A 22,960-nucleotide genomic window follows, 5' to 3' on the forward strand; every position below is an offset into this window, starting at 1 on the left:
CTTCTCCCCCAGTCCCTACTGGTGGAAAAGATCATGTTGCTTCTTGTTAGAATAGAGGCTAGAAAGAGTCTCTCCCAGCCCAGAGTGAATTCAGAGGGCGAACGTTCTAAAGGGAAAACCACAGGGAGTGAGGGCTGGTTCTTCACTTGCTTTGCAAGAGAGTCAGTCGGCTTGGATTTGTATGGGATGCCAGAGCCGGCTCAGTTTTCTAAAGACCTAACTTTGCAGCATTCTTCAAGGGCTCCAGAGAGTTCCCTGTGCCATCAAATTAAGTTTGGACACTTCAATAAAAAAGTCCCGAAGGAAACTGTCAATTAATGCATTTACACTGAAGCATCATACTTGGGAAAAACATCTTCAAACACAAACGCTGTTTTCCAACCATTAAAAAGTTTGCGTGCTGCTTGGTTTCCATAGATACCTGAGGTAATAGCCTCTTTCCCCCCATTGAAGAGTGAGCGTCGCTCGATCTCTTTCTTTTTCTTTTTTCTTTCTTTTTTTTTTCGCCTTAGTCTTTCATACTTTTTTCCTCCATCCCCATTTATGAAAACAAAAGGTAACTAAATTGAAACCTGGCAATGAGATTTGTCTGAGGAAGGAAGACAGCTTGATTTATAAGCTCAAGGGACTTCATTTTTGCTCACCTCCTTATTATTTCATGACTTCTACAAATACTGTTGCTACCTGCAGGGAAGAAATGGAGACTTTTCAGTTGATCAAGTGGTTTCCCCAGCCCATCAAACACATAAATACACTCGAAAGGGAAAGGAAATGTTAATGTTCTGTTGAAGAGCAACTGAGTTTTGGCAGGGTGTAGAGCAGAGATTGGCAAACTGAGGCCAGTAGACCAAATCTGGCCCTCGGCTTGCTTTTGTAAATAAAGTTTTATTGGAACACGGCCACATTCACTGGTAGACATGCTGTCTATGGCTGGTTCCATGACAACAACGGCAGATTTGAGTTGTTGTGACAGAGACTGTATGGCCCACAGAGCCCAAGAGAGCCTAAGAGCCTAAGAGATTTTCTGTCGGACCCTTTGCAGACCAAGTTTACTTACTGACCCCTGGCATACAGGAAAGAATCAGGGCTTGGGAGGCATTTAATAGTTTTGCCACTTTGGGCATGTGTTAATCTTGCTGTGACTCAGTTTTCGCATCTTTGAAATGGTAATGACAGGATCCTTTCATAGGGTTTGGGGATGTAAAACACCTAGCAGTGTGCTTGGCACGTAGCAGGGGAGCAATAAATATGATTCTTCTTTTTCACTCCAGATTCTTTTGCTAGAAAAATCCAAAAACGCCCATCTTAGGATTCTAAGAAGTTATTTAGGAAACCCAAGGGAAATGGGCAGAAATGTAAGCCAAGGAGTTCCACATTGTTTCCGACCCAGGCCCATGCCCACGTGTCTCCTCCCTGGGAGGAAGTGAGGGAACCTGAGCGGAGCACTGTTTAGGGATGAGAAAGCAAACAAAAGAAACCACAACCATCTAGGAAGAAATCTTTAATTTCTATTCAGCTTTAAAGAGTTTGAGAGAGTTTTGTTTTTCTTTTAACAAACCAGTTCGAGTACATGCCTTCAGATTATAAAAGTACCTGAAATTGCCTAGAATATCAGCATGCAGAGCTTGTTAGTATTTACATATATTTACATAGAGAAACAAGAGAAAGATCTACAGTTATTTACAGTCTACATAGGAGAAGAGAAAGGCAGCCTAATTGTATTTCCTAAAATACAGTAGATGAGTAGTCAGCACATGCATATTTAGATAATATTTGCATGATAGAATACAATTTTTAAAAAAAGACATACCTTTGTAACTTTCTATGCTAAGGTGTTGTATAATCAAGGTAATTTTTTTTTTGTTTGTTTTGCTTCTAGTCTATTTGCATCGAGTGCTTTAAAATGTTCACTAACACCGAGGCAGAATTATTTACCCTGGCAATTAAAGCAACAGCACACACGATCATTTCCTACTAACTAGCAACAAGCTGCTGGTGAATGAAATATCTATTGTTTCTCATTACCCATCGACCACTGTGACGAGATCTCTCTGTGTAAAGGCAGTGCCTAAGCTATCACCATTAATTATGGAAGTAATATAAATGAGACGCTCTCCACAGTATGTTCTAAATGAAATATTAACAAGGCCAGCGTCTTTGAGCCTGAGAAATGATCTGTTGCAGAGAGCTCGCTATGAAAACGCACAAACCTAATGCAAACAGCGGGGCCAGGCATGGGTGCCTGCCTGTGAGATCTGAATTATCGCAAAGTCCATTTTTTTTTTTCATTCGTTTCTGGAAGACAGAGTTAAGAGTTAATTTCTTGCCGTGATGTGGCCCCATCAGAAGACTCTGTGGGTTTTATCCTCTCCCCCCACCCCCACCCCGCACACCCATGCCTTTCAGTACTACGTTGTAGAATATTTATGTGACCTAGGTGTAAATGAACTGTCAACCTTAAAATCTAAACAAACAGCTTGTTTGGGGTTTGCCCTGAAATCTGGCTTGCTCACAAAAACAGTCAGCTCTTGGTTGTCTAAAAGAGCCAACGTGGCAGGCCGACTCGTTGGAGTGATTCCATGCAGCAGAAAGGAAGGGGGGAGCTTTTTGTTTCACCTGTACTGTGAACATATTCTTTGCACCATTATATTGGAACAGAACCCATTAATTCCGCCCGGCAATTATTTCAAAGGTTTATTTCAGTATACATGGCAAATACGGAGGCATACACTTATATACAGTATACAGAGCTAGCTATAACTGAGGATAAAGAAGTAGAGTAAAAATGTAAAATGTCTCAAATTAACACACGCTGAATATCTTCTTTTATCTCTTAAAAACACCCAGTAGTCTCTCAGCACTAGCATCGAGGCAGCCCAGTTGGAGAATTTCAGGAACCAGCCATCAGATCTGTCCCATGCAGATCTGTCCCATTGGATGGTGCCAATTTTGGTGGCAAATTTCTATGGCTTTTCTGCTTAGTGGTTTCAAACTAACCCGTGGAAGAGTGGATACCCCCCAATGCAATCTTCCATCCCAGCAAGAGAACTCCCCATTTGGAAGGAAACTGTACTTTGAGCAATGTGAGTATTCCAGGCGGCACTGGCAGGGAATGTCCAGGGACTTGATGGCTATGACACAGTCAGTGGCATCCTGTCTTGTTTTTAAGGAGACCATCTCTCAGGCCCAATCAGCTTGAGAGTGTTTTTGGCGAGCACAAATGGAAGGGGGCATAAGGAATAAGCAGGAGCAGTATTGCCCACCCGGATTGTTCCTGATTGTTCCTGAGCCGTTCCTCTTCCTTTCCCTGTGCAGAGCACACCCACGCCCCTGTCCCCACCCCCGCCCAAAGCAGGTCTACAGTTTCAGAGAACAACAGGTCTCAGAAAGATGAAATCATTCTAAGTATTGCTCCTCCACTCTTGAGACCAGAGATAAATCTGTCACGGAGCCCTTGGAACATTTATGGCAGAGATTCTGGAACATAGAAGAGGTATGAAAAGGGCCTCATTTATTTCAAGGGAAAGTTCAGAACAGTTCATTGAATTGAAAACACAGGTCCTGAAAGCCTACCAAGGTCAGTGCGCCCTTAAATCCTGCTGATAGCCTAAGTGAAAATCCTCCCATGCCCAGCCTTCCCAGGATAAACATGGCTTTGGGCCTCTTTGGATGGTTGGGATTGGCTGCCTTTTCCTTCCCAAAATTTAAGGCTAGTGAAGACAAATATATTCTTCTGTCTTAAAAAAAAAAAAAAAAGAAAAGAAGAAAAGAAAAGAAAAGAAAAGAAAAGAAAAGAAAAGAAAAGAAAAGAAAAGAAAAGAAAAGAAAAGAAAAAAGAAGTCCTTTGCAGGTTTCCATCCTGAACCTACAAGTCTCTAAGCTTGATCCTGCAAATATTTCTCAGAGGAATAACGGCAGTGCTCGTCCTGTCCTGACTTTGCATCTCATTCTGCCCTGGTCTCCAAGTCATTCTCTTAAAACTCCATAATGAACTTTCTAGAAATTCATGTCTTTTGTCAAGGGAAATGCTGTGGTCCTTGTAGTCTGACTCGGATTTGGAGATATAATATTCAAAATACCTGAACTGCAGTCAAGAAAGGCTCCGTGGCACTTTGGAGACTCTCCGAATGGAGGCCTGTGAACACGTGGCTGTTACTCAAAATCTGTACCACATTTGTTCTTCTTCTGACACTTCACTCAAAAAATGCAATTTCCAGCTTGGCCTGTGCTGGGACCAGCTGCATTTATGGTAATGATCTGGCCTAGCCCTTTCCTCCCCTAGAGCCACCGCCATCAAGCCCCCTTGTAGCATGGTCCCCGAGTCACCAGGGGAAGGACCCTCTTTCACCTACTGTAGGAGAGACAAGTCAACCAAAAAGAACCTCTGAGGTTTTCTGCACTCGAGAACCTGTTTTAGCAAAACAAATAGAACAAAAACTGTTTCCTTGTGGCAAGAGGAGACTATCCTAACCCACTGTCTATTACGTTAGAGTGGGTTCTCTTCTGTCAGGCTGAAAATCTGAATGTGATCTAAATGGATGTTCTGGAACGCTCTCTCGCCCTTTTTAAAGCCTCCACAGTTAAAAGCAAATATCTACATTCCTCATCTTCTTCGCTGTTTTCGCTTTGAGAAATGGAGTAGTATTTCCCTTCTGTAATAAATGTTAAGAACAGCCTGTGAGTTAGCAAAACTCCCAAAGGCTGTGAAAACAAAAGTTCTGTTTTGATGCCAACAGGAAGTATCTGCATGTATCCAAGCCCTTATGGTTTGAAGCCTTTGTGGGAGTCAATTGTCACAAATTTGTAGGAATACATTTGTTGGGAGCTAATTAAGAGGGTGGGGAATGGGGACCAGGGTTTCTTCTGCACCCCTGATAGAACGTGTCAGGTATTCTCCTCCAAAAGGCCACAGTCATCTGACATGTATGTGAATTTATAAGATGGAGATTTGCTTAGGTTTCACTGGTTTTGATGTGGTTCAGTTAATGGCCCCCCCAAAAAGCCTATGATCCAAGAGGAGGTTCCTTAGCTGGGCAAATCTGTCACATGGAGGTGGCTTTTGGAATCAGGTGACCTTTTTGTTAAGGGCCATTTGCTCCTACATCTTCTGCAGTAGTGCCGAGTCTTCAATTTTGTTAATCCAAATGGATATAACTTCAATTTAGTTCACTGACTAAATCAACAATGGAAAAACTTCCCTTTTAACATTTCTCAGGTGAACACATGACAACCCATTTCATTCCATGCCACGTCGGGGCATCAGACAAGGCGTGGCCAGAAAAAGGCAAAGAGGCCCTCATGTGGAAGCTTCTGCCGAGTGGGAGACGACACACAGCAGGGAATGGCCAATACGCAAACATTTCTGCCCCATGTTTGGGAAGGAGGCCTTGCATGGCAGCTGGTCTGGATTCTGGAATCGGTTGATCTGTGTGGTTATCTGTGTGTCTTTGGACAAGTTGCCTTTAATCTCTGATACTAAGCGGGCTTCTGGGCAAATGGGGATAATAGTCCCTGGCTCGGAGGGCTGGGTGGGGGTTAGACTATCACGCTTATAAAAGCTCTCTGCGTGGTGCCTGACGAATTGTAAGCTCTCAATACATGCTAGCCATTGTCACCCCTTGAATAGTCCCTACTGGCAACCGCTCACTAGGAAAGCATGACAATTTGGAGGACAGCGTCCTTTCGGATCCTCTGTTCTCTTCTAGCCCCTCACATAATCTTGGTGGAAGTTGGTGTGTTAGTTGATTAGCACTTCCTTCACGACTGTCAATTGGATTACACGAGCATCACAGTGGAGGAAGGGGGTGACTTGGTGGCTGTGGTCGTGCTCCTGGGGAAGGCAAGCTGCCTTACTCCATGAACTAACGAAACACGTGGCACAGGTTGGGGGGCTTACAAGATTGTTCTCAGATGGTAAGTAGGGAACTGATAATATTTTGGGGGCAGTTTGCTTTTGTTCGCCTTTCACGCTGGAGATTTAAACTGTAATTGTTTTTGAGGAACAGATGTGTAGGTATCCGGAGATGAACTTTTCTCCGGTAAAGTGGTTTTGCCCGTTTCCGGTAGAGTGGTTACAGACTCTTCTTTTGGGAATGTTACTGAGAGACAAGGAAAGACAGGGTGTGGAGGCAGCCACTGATTCCACCAAGACACGTGCGCTCACTCCCTCGCCTCCTATCACAAGTCACTGCCATATTCTGGAGCCACCCGACAAGTGGCTGGTTTTGCACTGGGCAAGTGTTTGTTTCCCTCACAGACCCCAGAGGAGTAACAGGGAAAGCTTGGAGGCTTGAAGAGGCACCTGTGTTGCCTTTCTGCCCTCCATGTCCCTGGAAGTCACCACCCACTTCCAGAAGGGCTCTTCTTCCCTGCCTATGGGGCTCCACGCTCAGGCTAACTTCCTTGCCATGTTTCTTTACGCAACTACTTTTTTGTTGAACTGATTCATTCAGCATTTGCCGGGCGATGTCCTGGTATCAATACGTCTATAATAAAGCAATCTTAGAACAGCTACTACTCTCGAAATCATTGAATATATAGATATTCCATGAGAGCGTGTCTATGTATTTTTATACGTCTCATAGTGAAACCTACGTTAAGACAGGAAGATAGTCTTCCTTTTAAGTAAGCATGCATTTTAAAATAGAGAAATTTGAAAACTCAACATTGTGTAATATGTGTCCTTATTAAAATGTAAGCTATATTAGAGTACTAACCAATGCATCACAAATATCAATATGTGGGTGGCTTTTTTCTCTACTATATATTGTTTATCAGAAACCTCTGTACCTTTTCCTTTAAAAGAGTCAATATTCATTTGTATTCTATGCTGACGGCTCCAAATTGATGGCCAGCGGTCATCAAATAAATGTTGATGAAAAGCGGCTACTTAACATTTTCATCCCGACAAAGGGTTTTGGAAGGAAGGATAATTTAGATCTCAGGGCCTCAACTATAAATAAACAACTGCTTTTTAAATCCCACCTTTCTGTAGTTGCAGATTGTACTGCAAATCTGACAAATGATTTCTGAAAGAAAATGATGAACCCTTATTACCAAGATACTCTTAACTTAGTCCCAAAAAAGAATCGTAAGTAATTTTACATACACTATAAAGATTGATGGCACACTTCTCCTCTGGCAGCTCGCAAATGTTTGACTAGATCAGAAATGGCATTCAGACATGATTAAAGATTCTGCTGGGCTTCCCAGAAAATCTCAGTCCCGTGTCATCCACACCCTAACTCATTCCATGTCCCCAGGATGGAGCCGCTGTACCCCAGTTCCCAGGGTTTGCAACCGCACGCAACCTATAGGCTTCCGATAAATTGTTCTTAAAAATTCATTTAGGGGAACCCACAGCTCCAGCCAGTGTTTATGTGTCAAGGTGCTGCTATTATTTTATCACGATGGATCAGTAGAGCAGTGGTGACAACCAACAAGACGTTGCTTCAGATATTTTATAGCAGAGTTGTTAACATTATTTCCTTTATACGGCTCTTTCATCTTTTCTGAATTATGTACTGATGCCCCAAAAAGTGGCATGAAAGTCATTCGATGATGATTAAAGGGCTCTTTAAAAACATTTTTTTTTATCAGTTTAAAAATGTTTTATCTAGTATCAGCAGTACCGGCTTATTTACTAATGAGATTTCTCTAATGTGACTGTCTCATTCTGATGATAGGCAGACCAAAAAGCTGATGAGCCAAAAATTAGAACTTGTTATTAAACTGTCATCACATCTGATCATATAAAGATGTCACTCAGAGGCTGCCATGGGTGAAAAGAACTAAAAAGAGAATTCCCCGAGAAGTCAGAAGGGTAGCGGGCTTGGCACTGAAAGGTACTAGCACTACTTAAGTGTCCAAGAAGAGAGGAAAGGAAAGCAGGGCACCAGCTGAATGGAGCGAGAACCCAGGGGGTGGCTTTGCCAACTATATGCAGTTCATCTTCGGAGTAGAGATGGTCTTTGCTTTCAGGGGTCCCTACCGCACCATGTTCTGCACAAAGCCAGAGCCACTGATGATGCCATTAAGATTGTGCATCACCCCGAGCCTCGTGGCAAAGGAATCAAAGCCAGCTCTTGGTAGAAGATTGGGCCATTCTAAAATCTATGGTTTTCAGCATGGTAGCCAAATGTCAGTTTACATGAAATGAGGTCAACAGCGATTGCTTTGAGATTCCACGGAGGGAAAACGCGTGCCCCCCGCTCCCTCGTCAACCTCATTCTGAATCAACGTCAGCGCCGAATCCCTTTGCAAAAATACCATTCCAACAGTGTGAGAGTGCAATGTGATATCATTTCAGAAGGTCACAGTGGCAAGATATTACATTGGGCTTGGAAGAATTCTGCTTTTTCCTCTCCCAGATGGTCTACTTTGATCTTCTCTCAGGATTGGTAGCACTGTCGTGATGTGCAAACGCTGATATTATATGCACTCTTGAGTAGGAGTGGGGAGCCTCGACTTGGGAATGAGCTGACTGGATTCTCTCACCACTTGGGAGCTGATGGTAAATCACCTGACCACTCTTTGGTGGTTTTGGCAGCTACAAAGTAGAATGGAAATCTAAGATATCCAGAAAATTATGCAAAACACCATTTCCACCTGAACTCTGCTAAGAATCGAGGCCAAGATGATACTTGGCTTGAGTTACTGGGATGAGCATCTCAGTTCTTCAATTTGTCTTTAGAGGCACTTTGCTTCCCTTTTCCCCCACATGGGATGCAGAGGAGTCAGATAAACCACTCAAAATTCTTTCAATAAATGTGCCAGGTGCTAAGCTAAGGGTTATTAGGAATGATAATTCAGTGAGAGGGAATTTGGATGACATGAGCTTATTTCCATTACACTTGAGCCACACAAATCAATTCGGAAAGAAATAGCTGAATCCAAGAAAATAACTGGCTATTTGGGGAGTGGGCATGGTGAGAGGGTTGGGAAAGTAAAACACCCAATTACTATTTAATTAAATCGAAGTCATGTCAGATGTTCAAATTCTGGACTAATGGGACTTGTCCAACCCACCAAACAGCTAGTAATCATCAGAACTCTCAAGCCTGATGACATCCCAGCCCACTCTCCATACTGCTCCCCACAATCCTATTGCTTGACTGTGCTGGACCATTTGCTTTGCAGACTATTTCAAATATGACCATAGAAACTGACACTGAAGTCCTCCCCCACAAAACAAACAACCAAGCAGAAACCCCAAAGTCTGCTTTGTAGTACTTTCCTAAAATTGTAACACCTCAAGATCCTGATTCTCAAAAGGACCTTGGCGCCCAATGGTTCTAGAGCGCAATCCCAATTAGCGCAAACCAAAGTGACGGGAGAGGGATGATTCTCCACAAAGCTCTGCTTGAGCACGATGTCAGCCTTGTACGGGCAGGGAAATGGTAAGCTCTGGGTGAGGGACAGAAATGCATTTCCCTTCCTGTCAAATATCCTTCGTGTCTTCCCTAATGGCGACCTTATCCCCATTACCTTTTCCATCCTCTTCCACCACCCTCCTCCCTATCAGCTGATAATTAGTTGGTGCAGCAAGGGCTGTGATGCACATAAATAATCATAAGATGCCAGATAAACTGTATTGGTTTTAAATTAGAGCCGTGCCTACCATGTCTCCCCATGAACACCAGCCTATTATTTTTAATTATGGCTTGCAAAGCAAAGTGATTTCTTGCCCTCTTTACGGCATCCCTGACAGCATTGTGTCAGCGGGATGATATGGTGCCCCACCGGCACACACATCCCTAGCCACAGCACCAACTGTTACTCAAAAGGTGAATCGAAAGTAATCAATCGCACTCTTTGCAACTTACAATTTGAAGTGGGCTGGGAGGAAATGTACCCCCTTAGTCACTGTCCCATTGCAAATACAGGGTGACTACGACATTTACAAACAGGTTTGCACAGGATCTGGATGAATTAACACGCGTGTCCGGTGTCTGCATGAGGCATGTATGTACATGGCATGGAGTACATGTATATGTGTGTCTTAACACAGCACAGTGTCACACAGCACTGCAGACTCGTCCCCTAGCAGCACTGTGGGCAACAAAAGAAAGGAAAGGTCTGGCACCAGTCCCTCTCTGGGTTTTCTATCTGATGGGCCATCATCAGAGTGGTTGGTTTAATTCAGACAGAAGGTTCTAGAAACGTCTTGGTGTCAGATTATATCATGCATTGAGAAGTCAGCGGTTTGGATGAATTTGTTCTTGTGTGTTCAAAAGGATGCCGTCTTGCTCAGAAGAGACTTTTGATGTGACTGATACTGCGTATTTATTTTCGAAGCCTTTACCTCTACAAGGTGTAAAAAGTTGCAGCCAAGTTGATGAACTTGCTTTCACAGGATGGTCACATCACACCTTGTATGGTCACCTGCTGGGCTCGGTACCCTCTGCCGAGCCGAGATCCAGGTGTCTCCGGGCCAGGCGGGGCAGGGTCTGCTAATCCCCAGACAGGATGAAGTCAGCTCATCACTTCTTTTAAAAAGAAAAAAAAAAATTGTTTTTGGGTCTCTTTTCTTTGATTTCCAGCAACAAGGAGCTGCCACGACCGTCTACTGCGCTGCGGCTCCGGAGCTTGAGGGCCTGGGAGGGATGTACTTCAACAACTGCTGCCGCTGCATGCCGTCCGCGGAGGCTCAGAGCGAAGAGACGGCCCGGGCCCTGTGGGCGCTCAGCGAGAGGCTGATCCAGGAAGGGCTTGGCGGCCAGTCGGGCTAAGGGGAGCTCCGGTGAGCATCTGCGCACACCCACCCCGCTGCCAACGCTGGCCCCCCGCCAACCACTTATCCGGGGGCTTTCCACGTCCCCCTGTCCCCCTCCACCCCCCTCGACTCAGATCCGCCAGAGCAAAGGAAATAAGAGTAGTCACAACATAGTGAAAAAATGTCAAGTACCCACGGGAAGCAGGGAATTGCAGGGCCAAGGGGACAATCTCTCTTCTCTGGGGCTGGGTGAGGCTGGCAAGTCTCTTTGCTTTCCTGTCGGTGGCCTGTTTAGGTGGTGTGCAGGTTCCTTGTCTCACTGGGGAAGCCCAAGCAATTCTGCAGCACTGTTTCAAAAAGCCAGGTGTCCCCCCCCCTCCCCCGGCCACCCCCACAAGCACAGCCTGCCGTGGCCTCACTGTAGCCAGGAGCTGGCCTTCGTCTGTGCAGGGAAGAAGAGGCGAGTGTTCATCCTGTCATTCACCCTGACCAAGTCTGAGTGGGCATGGCAGTGACCAGGGGAGAGAGCTCTCAGACCCCTGATCCAGCCAGCCAAGAGGGAGGTGACACTTAGAAATGGGTGGGATGCACAGAGCGGGTGGGTCGCCAGAGGGTTGGCCCACCGACCCCCTCGCCAAAGCTGCACAAAAAAAATTCTTCAGAGAGGATAACAAACGAATTTTGCAAATCATTCCCTAGATACCTTGGCAGGCAAGAAAGGAAGCATTGCATCCATGAGCATATACAGGATATTTGGGGGGCAGAGGATAAAAAGTTGTTCCGTTCACTCTACATTTACAGTTTCCAGAAGCATCCCGACCGTGGAGGCTCAGTGCCTCCCCGTCATCCTGCTCGAGCGTTCCGCTTCCACTTCCTCTCCTCCCATCCAACGCTTAATAAAAGAACATGCTTGAATATGATCACCTGAAGTTGTGCACTGTCTCTTTAAATGTTTGTCTCAGTTTTGTTTTTTGTTTTGTTTTGTTTTTTTAGAAAAGAAATCTAGAGGAAAAATAAAGCGCTTCTTGTAGATGCCAGGAAAACACCGCTCTTGTTTCTTCTCGGAGTTTGTTTTGTTTTTGTGCTTTGTGGCTGTCCGTGGGCCAAGTTGTCTCTCGCGATTAGCATGCCAGCATCATATTTTCTGTTAGAGAAAGAGAGAAAGAGAAAAAAATGACTATCGTTTAATTTCACCTTAAGAGGTTTTGTTATTACTTCTAGTGGGTTCTTACGGGCCTCAGTGGTTTTCTCCCCCTGTAATTATCAAGTTCTTGGAGACTAGACAGTCTCTCTATGCATCAGAATGGGGGCAACTGGGGTCTCTTTCCAGGTAACCCCTTTTCCCATTCCATCACGGATGTAAGGAAGTCGACCTTGGCCTGATAGAATGCTTTTGCTGAAATGCCAGGAAATACCAGGTGGTAGGATTGTGTGTGTGTGTGTGTGTGTGTGTGTGATTGTTCATCCTCCTGATAATGGCAGTTTTGGGCCAGACAATGTCATGGATCTGCGCCCCGGCCGTGTGGTGCAGTGTAGTCACACACCAGTGCTTTCCAGCACCCCAGAACCTGGCTACCTCCTCCCATCTGGCCGGAGTCTTCCTTACAAAATCTGTACAAACGTGCTACTGTCACTTTTCTGGTCCAAAGCCTCTAGAGCTCCTGACTGTTTGCAAAGTGACCCTCATAATTCTCCTCCTGGTCCCCACACCTTGGGCAGTCCCCTCCCACACTGGCTCTGGCCCGAGCCACATGACTTGCTTTAGCCAATTTGAAAAGTGCTTGTGCACCGGGGCTTGACTTTTCCTGCTACTTTTTGGGACTCTGGAACTGCCATCATGTGAGTGAGCCTGGGGTTGCCTGCTGGATGATGAAACATGGTCACTACCCAAACGGACATCGAGCTAACTACTGGATGTGTCAGTGAGGGCATCCCAGACTAGTCAGGCCCAGCCAACCTAACCCAGATGAGAGGAAACTCCCCAGTTGATCCACAGAACTGTGAAAAATGAAACTCTGTTATGTTAAGCCACAAAATTTCATCATTACTTGTTACACAGCGGATGCTAACTGATACAACTTCTCACCTCACTGGGTAAAGTCCAAATTTTTTACTGCACCCTAGGAATTCTTTCATAATCTTGTTCCCGCATAGCTCCCAATCTCATATTCTAGCAATTTCTCCTCACTCACTACACGTAGCCTTCCTGTGTTCCTGAAATATGCCAAGCCCATTCCCAACTCAAAGACGTTATACTTGCCATTCCCTCCACCAAAATGTTTTCTCCCAGAGACCTGAATGGCTTCCTCCCATTCCACATTCTGGTTTCTGCTCCAATGTTACCCCCTTTCTGATGAGGTGACACTTCTGGCCACTGCATTCATGGTGGCATTTCATATGTCTACCTCTTGCCCTTTAGTTTTCTCCATGACACTTAACACTATTAAACACACTGTGTGCCTGTTTACTATTTTGTCTCTCCCACTCCTATAGTATAAGCTTCACGATAGTTGTCTATTTTGTTCACAGCCAGGGTCACAGTCAACTACTGGGTCCTTGAACTACTCCTACCACATAGTAAGCAACTAATAAATAAACACTGAAGGAAAGAAAGATTCTTGGTGACTAGGTATTATGTTTATGAAAATAACCCCCTTCATTGCAAGCAGGACTATGGGCCATACACTGTGCACAGCAGACTGCGACATCATGTCTGACTTCTAATGTGATCATAACCCTACAGGACCGCCCTCCTCATTCTGTCTTATGGGTGGAAAAAATTGAGGCCGGGAGATCTCTTAATTTGCCGTTGTCCACACAGCTCATAAGTGATGGAGCTGTGATTCACACTTGGATCTGTTGATGTCAAAAGCATGCATTCCCTGCATCAAGGCCACCATTTCTTTCATAGGTTAAACGCATCCTTTCCAATAGGTCTTTAGACTGAGCAGAGAGGTGACTTTATGGGCCTAACTCTAGCTAAGCTGTAGGCATTTGGTGAAGGTAGAAGCTAAGGCAGTGCAAAGAAGACATTGGAGTATCATCAGCCAAGGGGCTGTCCAGAACATCAGAGAGAACCAAGGGAGAATCTGCTGGCTGCCCGCCTCCCTGCACTGTTAAGGTCGCTGTGCTGATTCCCATATGGATCCTGCATCAGGAGGGAAGAAGAGGCTTGGGGGAACCCGACAAGGAGAGGTAAGTACTCCCCCAAATCAGGGAGCTTTCTAAGTCAGATAGATGAAGTCTTCATATAATCATTCATTCAACAAGCATATACTCGGTGCTACATTGTGGAAATCCAACATTTAGGGTAACATTGTACACAGCACAGCACCCACTGTTCCTGCTATATCTCAGGTCTATGGGTATCTTCACATTATAAAAGGCGAGCAAGTGGATGCCATGAGTCTCAAGCTTATTCTACGTCCAAGGTTGCTGTGGCTCACCATTGGTCAGGTGTGTGTATGTGTGTGTTTGTGTGTATGTATGTCTGTACATGTGTAACATAGTATCTATGTAATATATGTACAGGTGACATATATTTTAATTATATCATCATGATTCTACTCTACTGCTATCACAACTACTGATTGCAGACTGTTTATTGAGCATCTACTGTGTGCCAGTTGCTGGTCTAGGCATATCACACTCATTTCCTTATTTTATGTTCACATGATGAACCAAGGTTTTTTACAGAAACAAAGTAACCAATCGACAGTCTCAAAGCTGGTGACTAGCAGAGTTAATATTCGAATCCAGGTCCATGCGCCTTCTGCTACATCCCACTGTTTAATGAGTAGCCCATAGATCAGCAGTAGATGTGCATTGAATTTATACAATGAGTGAATTATTCACAAAGGAAGATTATTTGCTTTTGTACCCAAGCATGGGACCTGGCTGTCCTCCCGGTGCCCAGAGCCTAATATAAATCTTGGGAATTATTTCTGTACCTGCCACTTATCCAGTACCAGCCCCTACAGAACCTTTCCTCTTGTCCTGGTTGTAAATAGGTCTGCATCCGGCCTTGACTCCCTGGGCTTAACTCCTGACGGACTCTGTGTCCAGAGTTTTCCACCATTGTGCAGTGCCGTGGGATCCACCCAGAACAGGAAGAGAGAGCCAGGTGCTCTGTAGTCATTTTCTTTTGAGTGGCTCTCCCTCCCGAAGGCAGCCAATTTTCACTTCCATGGCTGATTCAGGGAGACCCTTCTATCAACAGGAAACAAGAAATGGAAGCATCCCCAGCAAAGACCGATGCTGTGGCTTGTGGTTTTGCTGTTTAAAATGGGGTTATGGGTGGTTTTGTTTTGAACTTCAGTGAAGGAGGCCTGATTACTTTCATTAAGGTCAGCACTAGGCCAGAAAGCCCAGCTTGCACACTGGCTGCCCCTTCTGGTCACCGTGTTTAGAAGTTCACCTTGAAAAAACGTCTAAAATAGCGATTCTCCCCCCACCCCACATGTTAACTCTTTGTGCCTTTCAACACATCCAAGCTAGTGTGGTTGAGTTCATCTTAGAATACTAAGAGGTCTCACAGAATATGTTGCACATGGTCGCTTAAAACACTGCTCTGAATTATGCCCATTAATGAGCAAAGGTACTAACACTAACGGCGATTCTTAAAAAGAGAAAGAAAGGCTCCAAGCCCACCACCATTCCAACACAGATAGTTTCATCTTTATTCCCTTTTAAGTCTCCATACTATTTGGTTTCCTGCCCCTCTTTTCCCTTTTAACTCCCGCAAATTATCTTATTCCTCAGTTTTCAGTAATTTTAACGTATGCCGACTACATTGGCTTGCTGGTGGGTCATCATTTGGAAATGCATATGATGGTCCATTTATGTTATTTCTAGTTTTTGCTGTTAGAACTAATGACTCAATTAGCATCTTTATGCATACAGCGTTTTCCTCCTGTTCATTTAACTCCTCTGCATACATCTGCAGATATGGAACTATTGAATCCAAAAGCTTATTTATTTATTTATTTATTTATTCATTCATTCATTCATTCATTCATTCATTCATGAGAGACACAGAGAGAGGCAGAGACACAGACAGAGAGAGAAGCAGGCTCCCCATGGGGAGGCCAGTGCAGGACTCGATCCCAGGACCCCAGGATCACGCCCTGAGCTGAAGGCAGATGCTCAACCACCGAACCACCCAGGCATCCCCCAAAAGCTCTTTATTTGGCTCTTGCTGCATGTTGCTGTGTGCTGTCTGGAAGGGTTACCGCCAGCAGAACATACAAATTTCTGTTATTTTACAACCTCATCCATATTGGGTGTTACCATTTAATTTTGTTTTTTTACGTATTTTAACTTCACATTGTCACAATCTGTTACTATTTATGTAAGATACCTCTAAGCAGCCAGTCTCCTTATTTAAGGCAGAAGCATTTTGTCTTTCGTTTTCCCACAGGATCAAGCTCACAATTTTTAATTAGAGTGGAAATTCCAGGTGAGTCTACATTGGGCTTGGGTAGAAAAAAGCAGCCGTGCTACCACACTATTCAATCAGGGAATGCCCTGACTTCTTCTCCTTGGCGGTCACCAGTTGTAGCCCCACAGGAACCCCATCTGACTGCCTTGTAAAGAGCAAAACTACCCACCCAAGCCTCTCGGGTTCTTTCTGGCTTAGGTACGTAGTCCACTAGCTAAAGGACTGTCTGCTCTTAGGAAATGCGCCACGCCACTCAGCAAGATTGTCGCTCCTCGAAGCTAATCTGTTTACAAGGCCATGCCCTGCTGCATCTTGAGTGTGGGAGAATAAACGCTGCTTTTAATTTTCAAGATAGATATATGCAAATAGAGGATCTCCATCACTCATTCAGATTAAAGAGGCTCTGTGTCTCCCCCAGCTCTCCTGATTCTATTTGATGTTGTCCTTTTACTCGGGAGTCATGACAATTGCTCATTTGACGCTGGGCGCCCCAGATGAGAAAATGCACTTTTATAAAGTATCGTTTCCTGGGTGCTTACCAATGCTTTGTGCAACACGCTTAACAGAAATGCTGTTTTGTCCTTTTAAATCTCACGACTTTTGAATTAAATGTCATTGTCCCCTTTTCACCAAGGAGGAGAACATTTGAGTCCTGGGGCCACCACTTCCTGTGTGATGTTGTCCCAAAATTTCACCTTGCTGAGCCCATGAGTCTCCAAACCACTCTGCATTTGTGGTTTCGCTTGGCCCTCTGACTTCGCCCCTCCCTGTTTTACCTCCTACGTCCAGACTTGTTTAGACTCCTCTTAACAGAACAAATGTGGTTTCCATCAGTTGTCTACCTGAATATGGTTTGACTCTTTCTCTATATCCTTAATTATGACTTATGAGATTGGTAGAGGGGGGCACATCCTATCATTGTATTTAAATACGGTTGATCTTAGAAACAATTGCTGAATAACTTTCTTTTTTTAAAGATTTTATTTATTTATTCATTAGAGACACATAGAGAGAGGCAGAGGGAGAGGCATGATCCCCACTGGGAGCCTGATGCAGGACTCGATCCCAGGACCCCAGGATCACGACCTGAACTGAGCAGATGGCAGACGCTCAACTGCTGGGCCACCCAGGCATCCCTGAATAATTTTCTTTTAAACAAAGTTTATTGCTGTTTTTATTAGAAAAGAAAATGAGTATTCAGCTTGTAAACTTGTGGAGAAAATCAGAAGAACAAATGTGTCCATAATCCCACCACTCAAAATCACCCAACATTCTGATATTTTTTTTACTCTTTTTAAAAATGCATTTTATAACTTACTTGTATCTCTTAAGTTTTAGCATCGTATAGTTGTGATCATTCTCCGTACAGTTTTCTATGTTTCGAACTGAGTAAACTCTTGATCCATCTTTTATCAAGATGGCCCTGTGTTCAGATATTTCATAGTTGCATCATTGTTTCATTATTATTGGAGAGTTAAGTTTCCTCTACTATCATACTCGTTAACATAAATAAAAATATAAATATATTTGCATAAGCTTTGGGGGCAGGGAGGGGTCCTTTAGTTATTTTCTTAACATGGATCCCAAAGAGAAAGCACAGTCAACAGTATGGAAATATTTAAGGCCACTGGCGAGAAACCATTTCTGAGCTGCCCACATGGCTGGTTTGAATCTCTGCCAAGAGTTTTCTTCAAGAAGAGCAGGTGCGTTTTCACCCAGGTGCATTTGCTGTTGACCAATTCATTTTCCCCCAGATACTCTGTCTGCCTGGTGCTTGGCAGTGTTCATCTCAGGGCTGCCCGTTAAAGTCCTGGGGTATGGAATGCTCTTCCCCTCTGGAACCAAGACAGAAGAGGGCAGGAGCTTTGCATCAGCAAAATTAAAAAGGCTGAATGTGAAAGAATTCAGTTAACTTTCGGTCAGCCGATTTTGCCAGCTTCTTGTAGTGTTACAGTGTTCATTGTCCTGCTGAAGAACCAACCGAGAAAGTTTGAAGACTTTCTTGGCCACGTTGGTGAATGTTCAGAATTCCCAGCCTGGTTTTCTGAGACCTGGCTCGCCTTTAGACATGGTCCTGGGGAATTTTACCTGGTGTGGCCTAGATTTGAAAGACTTTATGATAAAGCACTTGGCTTTTCCCTCTTAGTAGCAGCTGCATTCAAACCCACTTCAGGGAGGGAGGCTGAGCAGATCCTTCTAGATATTCAGAAAAATTTTCCTTCACATCACCTTTTTTCCTAAACAAGATTCCAGAACCTTCTAGAAGCCTGTGTACATCTCCCAAAATATTCCCAAAGCCTTCACAGCTTCAGCACTCGCAAAATATGGAAATAATAGATACAGGAAGACAGCAACACACACACTTAAGTTTTTATAGACTTAGAGGTCTATATCGTGATACGTTGAATCTCAATGGAAAAATAGGTACTATTGGTAATAACAAGTACTAATTAAAACAAAATTATAGTGAGCATGATTTAGGAATACAGAGCAGACCCTCTGACCCAGAAATTCAAATTCTAAACGTTAATCCTAAAATAGGACAGTTCTTCCAGCCTGGACAGGTGATAGCAGTGTTTGTGAGTTTGTGTGTGTGTGTGCGTGTGTGTGCAGAGGTGTCAAGAGCTTTGGAATCCAAAAACTGCACTAACATACTAATGTATCTGAAAAGTCCTATTTTTAAAAACAAACAATTTAACCATGCTTAGCCCTAAACCCCTTGAACACAGGCCACTATTTTTTTTTAAAGATATTAATAGAAACAATAGTGTTCTCCAGGACACAGGTAGAGAAATGTTTCTCTTAAAGGAATAATAATAATAATAATAATAATAATAATAACGCTGAAAACCTGACATCAATTGAAATGTCCAACAGCTGGAAACAGGCCTCCCAGATTACCACAAAATAATGTAGTGGAAGAAATGTAATTGGCTGAAATGATGTTTTAACATATGAGGTGAAAAATGCAAGTTAAAAAAGAGTTTATAGGGTATGATCCCATTTTTGTTAAACAAATATAAATTTGTGCTTCGTACATATAAATTATGTATTAAGAGAGAGAGTGAGGACTGAACGGGGTTCATAAGAGTTATCTCTGGTTAGAGGAAATGTAGGTGACTTTTTGTTTTTTTTGCTTATCTGCATTTCCCACATTTTCTACAATGAAAGTATGTCCCTACCACATTCTGCAAAGTAAAAGTTATCCCAAGAAAGACGAAACATGCCAGCAATTGTGAACGTGCCCAGCGGTCTCCCTAAGCGTGAGAGCACAGCTGTGGGTTGATTCGAGTCCAGTAATTGTTCTTCCAGAAGGTTCTCTTGGGTTGACACAGTGACACAAACAGAATGGCTTTCTAGTTTCACAGGAACAGGGTCGGGGACTTTCAGGCTGTGTGACACAAAGGACACAGGAAAAATAAAAGCAGGTAGATTATTTTTGGTCGCTTCATGTTTTAACATAACTGGCCGGCCGGCTGAATTATAACTCTCATTGCCGTTTATGTACAAACACCACCTCCCTGTGGCTTTGGCCAGGTGAGTGTCCAACCAGAACCTCCGCTCTGCCGGAGTTGGATGTTCTGACAAGGTTGACAAACAAGCTCCAACTGTTCCACTCCTCACCTCTCCACCTCCGTATGCTCCTGTTAACCTGGAGCATCCCTATCCAGCTCGTGCACAACCGGCCTGTGGTTGTTCACCAAGCCCCTTTCCACTGTGTTTTATTATTGCTTGCGAAAATGTTGAACTAAACGACGAGCCAAAGTATTGATTCTATCCATTTGATCTCTGCTAATGTGAAGATTTTTAAAAATACTATTAAAAAAGTAAAGTTACATATGCTATGTTACGCTAAATAAATGCAATCACCAAAACACCTTGAAGAAATATTTAGGCATAAAAATATCAGCAATGTTACTGTATCGAGTGGAGAGAAATCCGAGGTGCAGACAGCATCTTTCTTGGAATCTGAATGGTAACTTAATATTTTGGACTTAAAATTACTTTTCCCTGAGTTTAATGGCATTCTACCTAGAAGGAAAGAATTAAAAGCACACTGTCTAGAAGCAAAAAAAATTAAAAATAAATCAATTTATTCAACAACTATCAGGCTAAATGAGAGCAAGACCAGTGTGACCACCGCCTGGTAACAGCTCTATGAGCTTCCTCAACAAAATCGAGGGGAAATGGCTCTACTAGCATTGCCCTCGTTTTAAATTCTAGGGCAGTATGATGAAGTGATCATTCTCGAGGCTTCGAGCAAAGCTTCGAGCAAAGCTTCACAAATGGGCCCCAGTGCATTTCTGCAATTGCAGTGCTTCAGACCAGTTTCCATGATTCCGAAGACTCCAGTTTTTCACTGGCTCCTGTCCTTGGCATCTCTGATCACTAACACTTTCGCAGATACCCAAACATAGAGTGAAAGGTAGAAGGAAGGGCCTTCTGTTCATAATTGGTGTGGCTCAAACTTCAAGCCTTTCTTGTAAGGTTACACTCAGGCCGAGTTACGAGGCAGTTTGCTCAGGGAGACCAGGGTGGTGGTGGTGGTGGTGGTGGGGTAGGCACAGCCGGCAGTCGCTCTCAGGGCTTCCACTAGGGTGCACTTTTGTGGAGCATCCCTGAGATAGACTCCAGGGAGGATGGCGACCCCAGCAGCTGTGCAAAGTGGATCTCATTTCATTTTCTCCTTCCAGCAACGTGGTGCTGGGTCTGAGATGGGGCAAGGTGGGTAACACCAAAGCACACAACAGAGGGATCAAGAACAAAAACGTTCTTGGGGAAAGCATATAATGCACTTGAGAAAGCCCAGTGAGATGCGCCCAGTCTCACTCCTCACCCACCCAGCTGTCTGAACCTGGGGCATCACTTGCCCTCCTGGAGCACTTGGGCCCAGGAATGTGTGAGGATGAAGGCCTCATTCATTAAGCAGGTTAGTAACTTTGATTTAATTATTTATTTTTGTAACTTTAATTTTAAATCCCTGCCCTGCCCCCCTACCCCGCCCCGGTTGGACCAGAATGACCATCAGGGCTTGATGGGGCCATGAGCACAGCAGTGACAGTAACAATTGTTAGGGGAGAGGCTTGTGGGTGCCTGAGGCTCATCTAGAAGACAGGGACGGGCACTTTGCAGGGTGTCTCCTCAATGGTCTACTAAAGACGTGCCCCAACCCTACATCTGCGCTTAAAGCTCCCTTTCCATTGTCTGTGGAATTCACTCTGCACTTTGAGGGGGCGGCCTGCCCTGGCTGAGAGCACCAGAGCCATAAAAGTGTCAGGAAATTATGAACAACCCAAAGCCGGGGCCCGTTGCTCTGCGGCGGGCAGTGAGGGAGCACTAATGATGTGCGGCACGGAGGCCGTTTGGTACCTCCATCCATCTGTGCAGAGGGGAGTGCGGACAAGGCACGTGGCCCCCAGGAATTGGCAAGTTGCTCAGGCCCTGGGGTTACCGTTGAGCCTTCCAGAGGAGGGGACAGGGGCTGGAGCTGGGTGCTGCACGAAGCCTCCGAAGCAAACATTTCTGGCTGGGACTCCTCTCCATTTCAAAGTGCAAGATGCTCAGGTTTATCCTAATCTTGTGCTGAGACTGGTCCCAAATTCACCTTTTCACAGAATGAGCTGATTTCTGTGGCTCTGAGTTGGCAACAGCCTGTGTATTAATTTAACTCCGTCTTTATAGGCCTTTTGCATGCGGTGTTAAGCACAAGGCACTACCACCTAATTAAAAGGAACTCTTATCAATTTGTAGGATAGTGGCTTATGGGAAAAAAATCATAATAAAAGCACTACATCAAACCCTCCATTCTGGAGAGGTAAACATCAGTCACCAGGTGAGAATACTAGCATTTAATCATGCTTGCGGAGCGAATCTGTAGATAAGTTCCTTGCTTTGAGAAACCCCCCTGGTTCTTATATAGTTAACTTTCTAAAGGAATGGACATGGGAGTAGGGTGTGTGTGTGTAGGGGGATGACAAAGGAAATTCTTTCTAGCACCCTAATTATTTGTTTATTTTTTATTCATGAGAGACACAGAGAAAAAGAGAAGAAGAGACACAGGCAGAGGGAGAAGCAGGCTCCATGTCGGGAGCCCGACGCGGGACTCGATCCCGGGACTCCAGGATCGCGCCCTGGGCCAAAGGCAGATGCCAAAGGCCTGAGCCACCCAGGCTGCCCTCCAGCACCCTAACTAGACCACCACTTCTGTCCTTTGGCCTGCTAGGGTGGGCTGCTTATGTGGGCACGGTTGGCAATGGCAGAAAGGATGTGCAGGAGATGTGGCCCACAGACAGGATTGAGGAGGAAACACTGTGGCTCACAGCATGTCTGAGCACTGGAGGCAACGTCGGGCACGGGAAGCCTGGCCTTGCCCCTGCCCCTGCCTTGCTGGGTGGCCTTGTGCAAACTGGGCAAGCCTCACTTTTATCATCTCTGAACACAGACCCATTGACTTCAAAGAATGCTACAGCCTTAGGAAACCATGCAGGACAATGGAATGAGCGTGGGTCAAATCCCCGTGCTACAGCCGATCATCCTGCAGCAAGCAGTCATGCCTCTCTGTGTCTATGAAGAAGCTGCCCTGAAAATGCCCACTCCACATGGTTGCTTTTAGAGACTGAAAAAAAAATCAGTCAAGCTGAGGGAAAATAGTTGACACTCAGGCTTGCAATGGATATCAGTTTCCACCACGGAGTATCCTTTCAGAATGGAATGTTCTAAGATGCTATCCCAATTTTTTTTTTAATTTGTTTTATTTTATTTTATTTTTTAGCAAATAGCCCTTATTTTTTTAACAAATTGCAGCA

At 44.5% G+C, this 22,960-nt stretch overlaps 1 protein-coding gene across 4 annotated transcripts in view; it reads left to right on the forward strand.

The window, feature by feature from the left end:
- Positions 1–11,634, forward strand: part of WWOX (WW domain containing oxidoreductase) — a 946,892-nt gene extending 935,258 nt beyond the window's left edge. For 3 of the 4 annotated variants that reach the window (XM_077890926.1, XM_077890920.1, XM_077890922.1), the window contains one exon: positions 10,542–11,634. In XM_077890926.1, the coding sequence (XP_077747052.1) occupies positions 10,542–10,730 (189 nt within the window). In that variant the 3' untranslated portion in view covers positions 10,731–11,634. The remainder of the gene's footprint in view (positions 1–10,541) is intronic. The other variant, XM_077890921.1, reaches the window with a different exon arrangement.
- Positions 11,635–22,960: the final 11,326 nt, after the last annotated feature.

The sequence above is a fragment of the Canis aureus genome, chromosome 3 (assembly GCF_053574225.1).
Source record: "Canis aureus isolate CA01 chromosome 3, VMU_Caureus_v.1.0, whole genome shotgun sequence".
In the NCBI taxonomy this organism is placed as follows: Eukaryota; Metazoa; Chordata; class Mammalia; order Carnivora; family Canidae; genus Canis; species Canis aureus.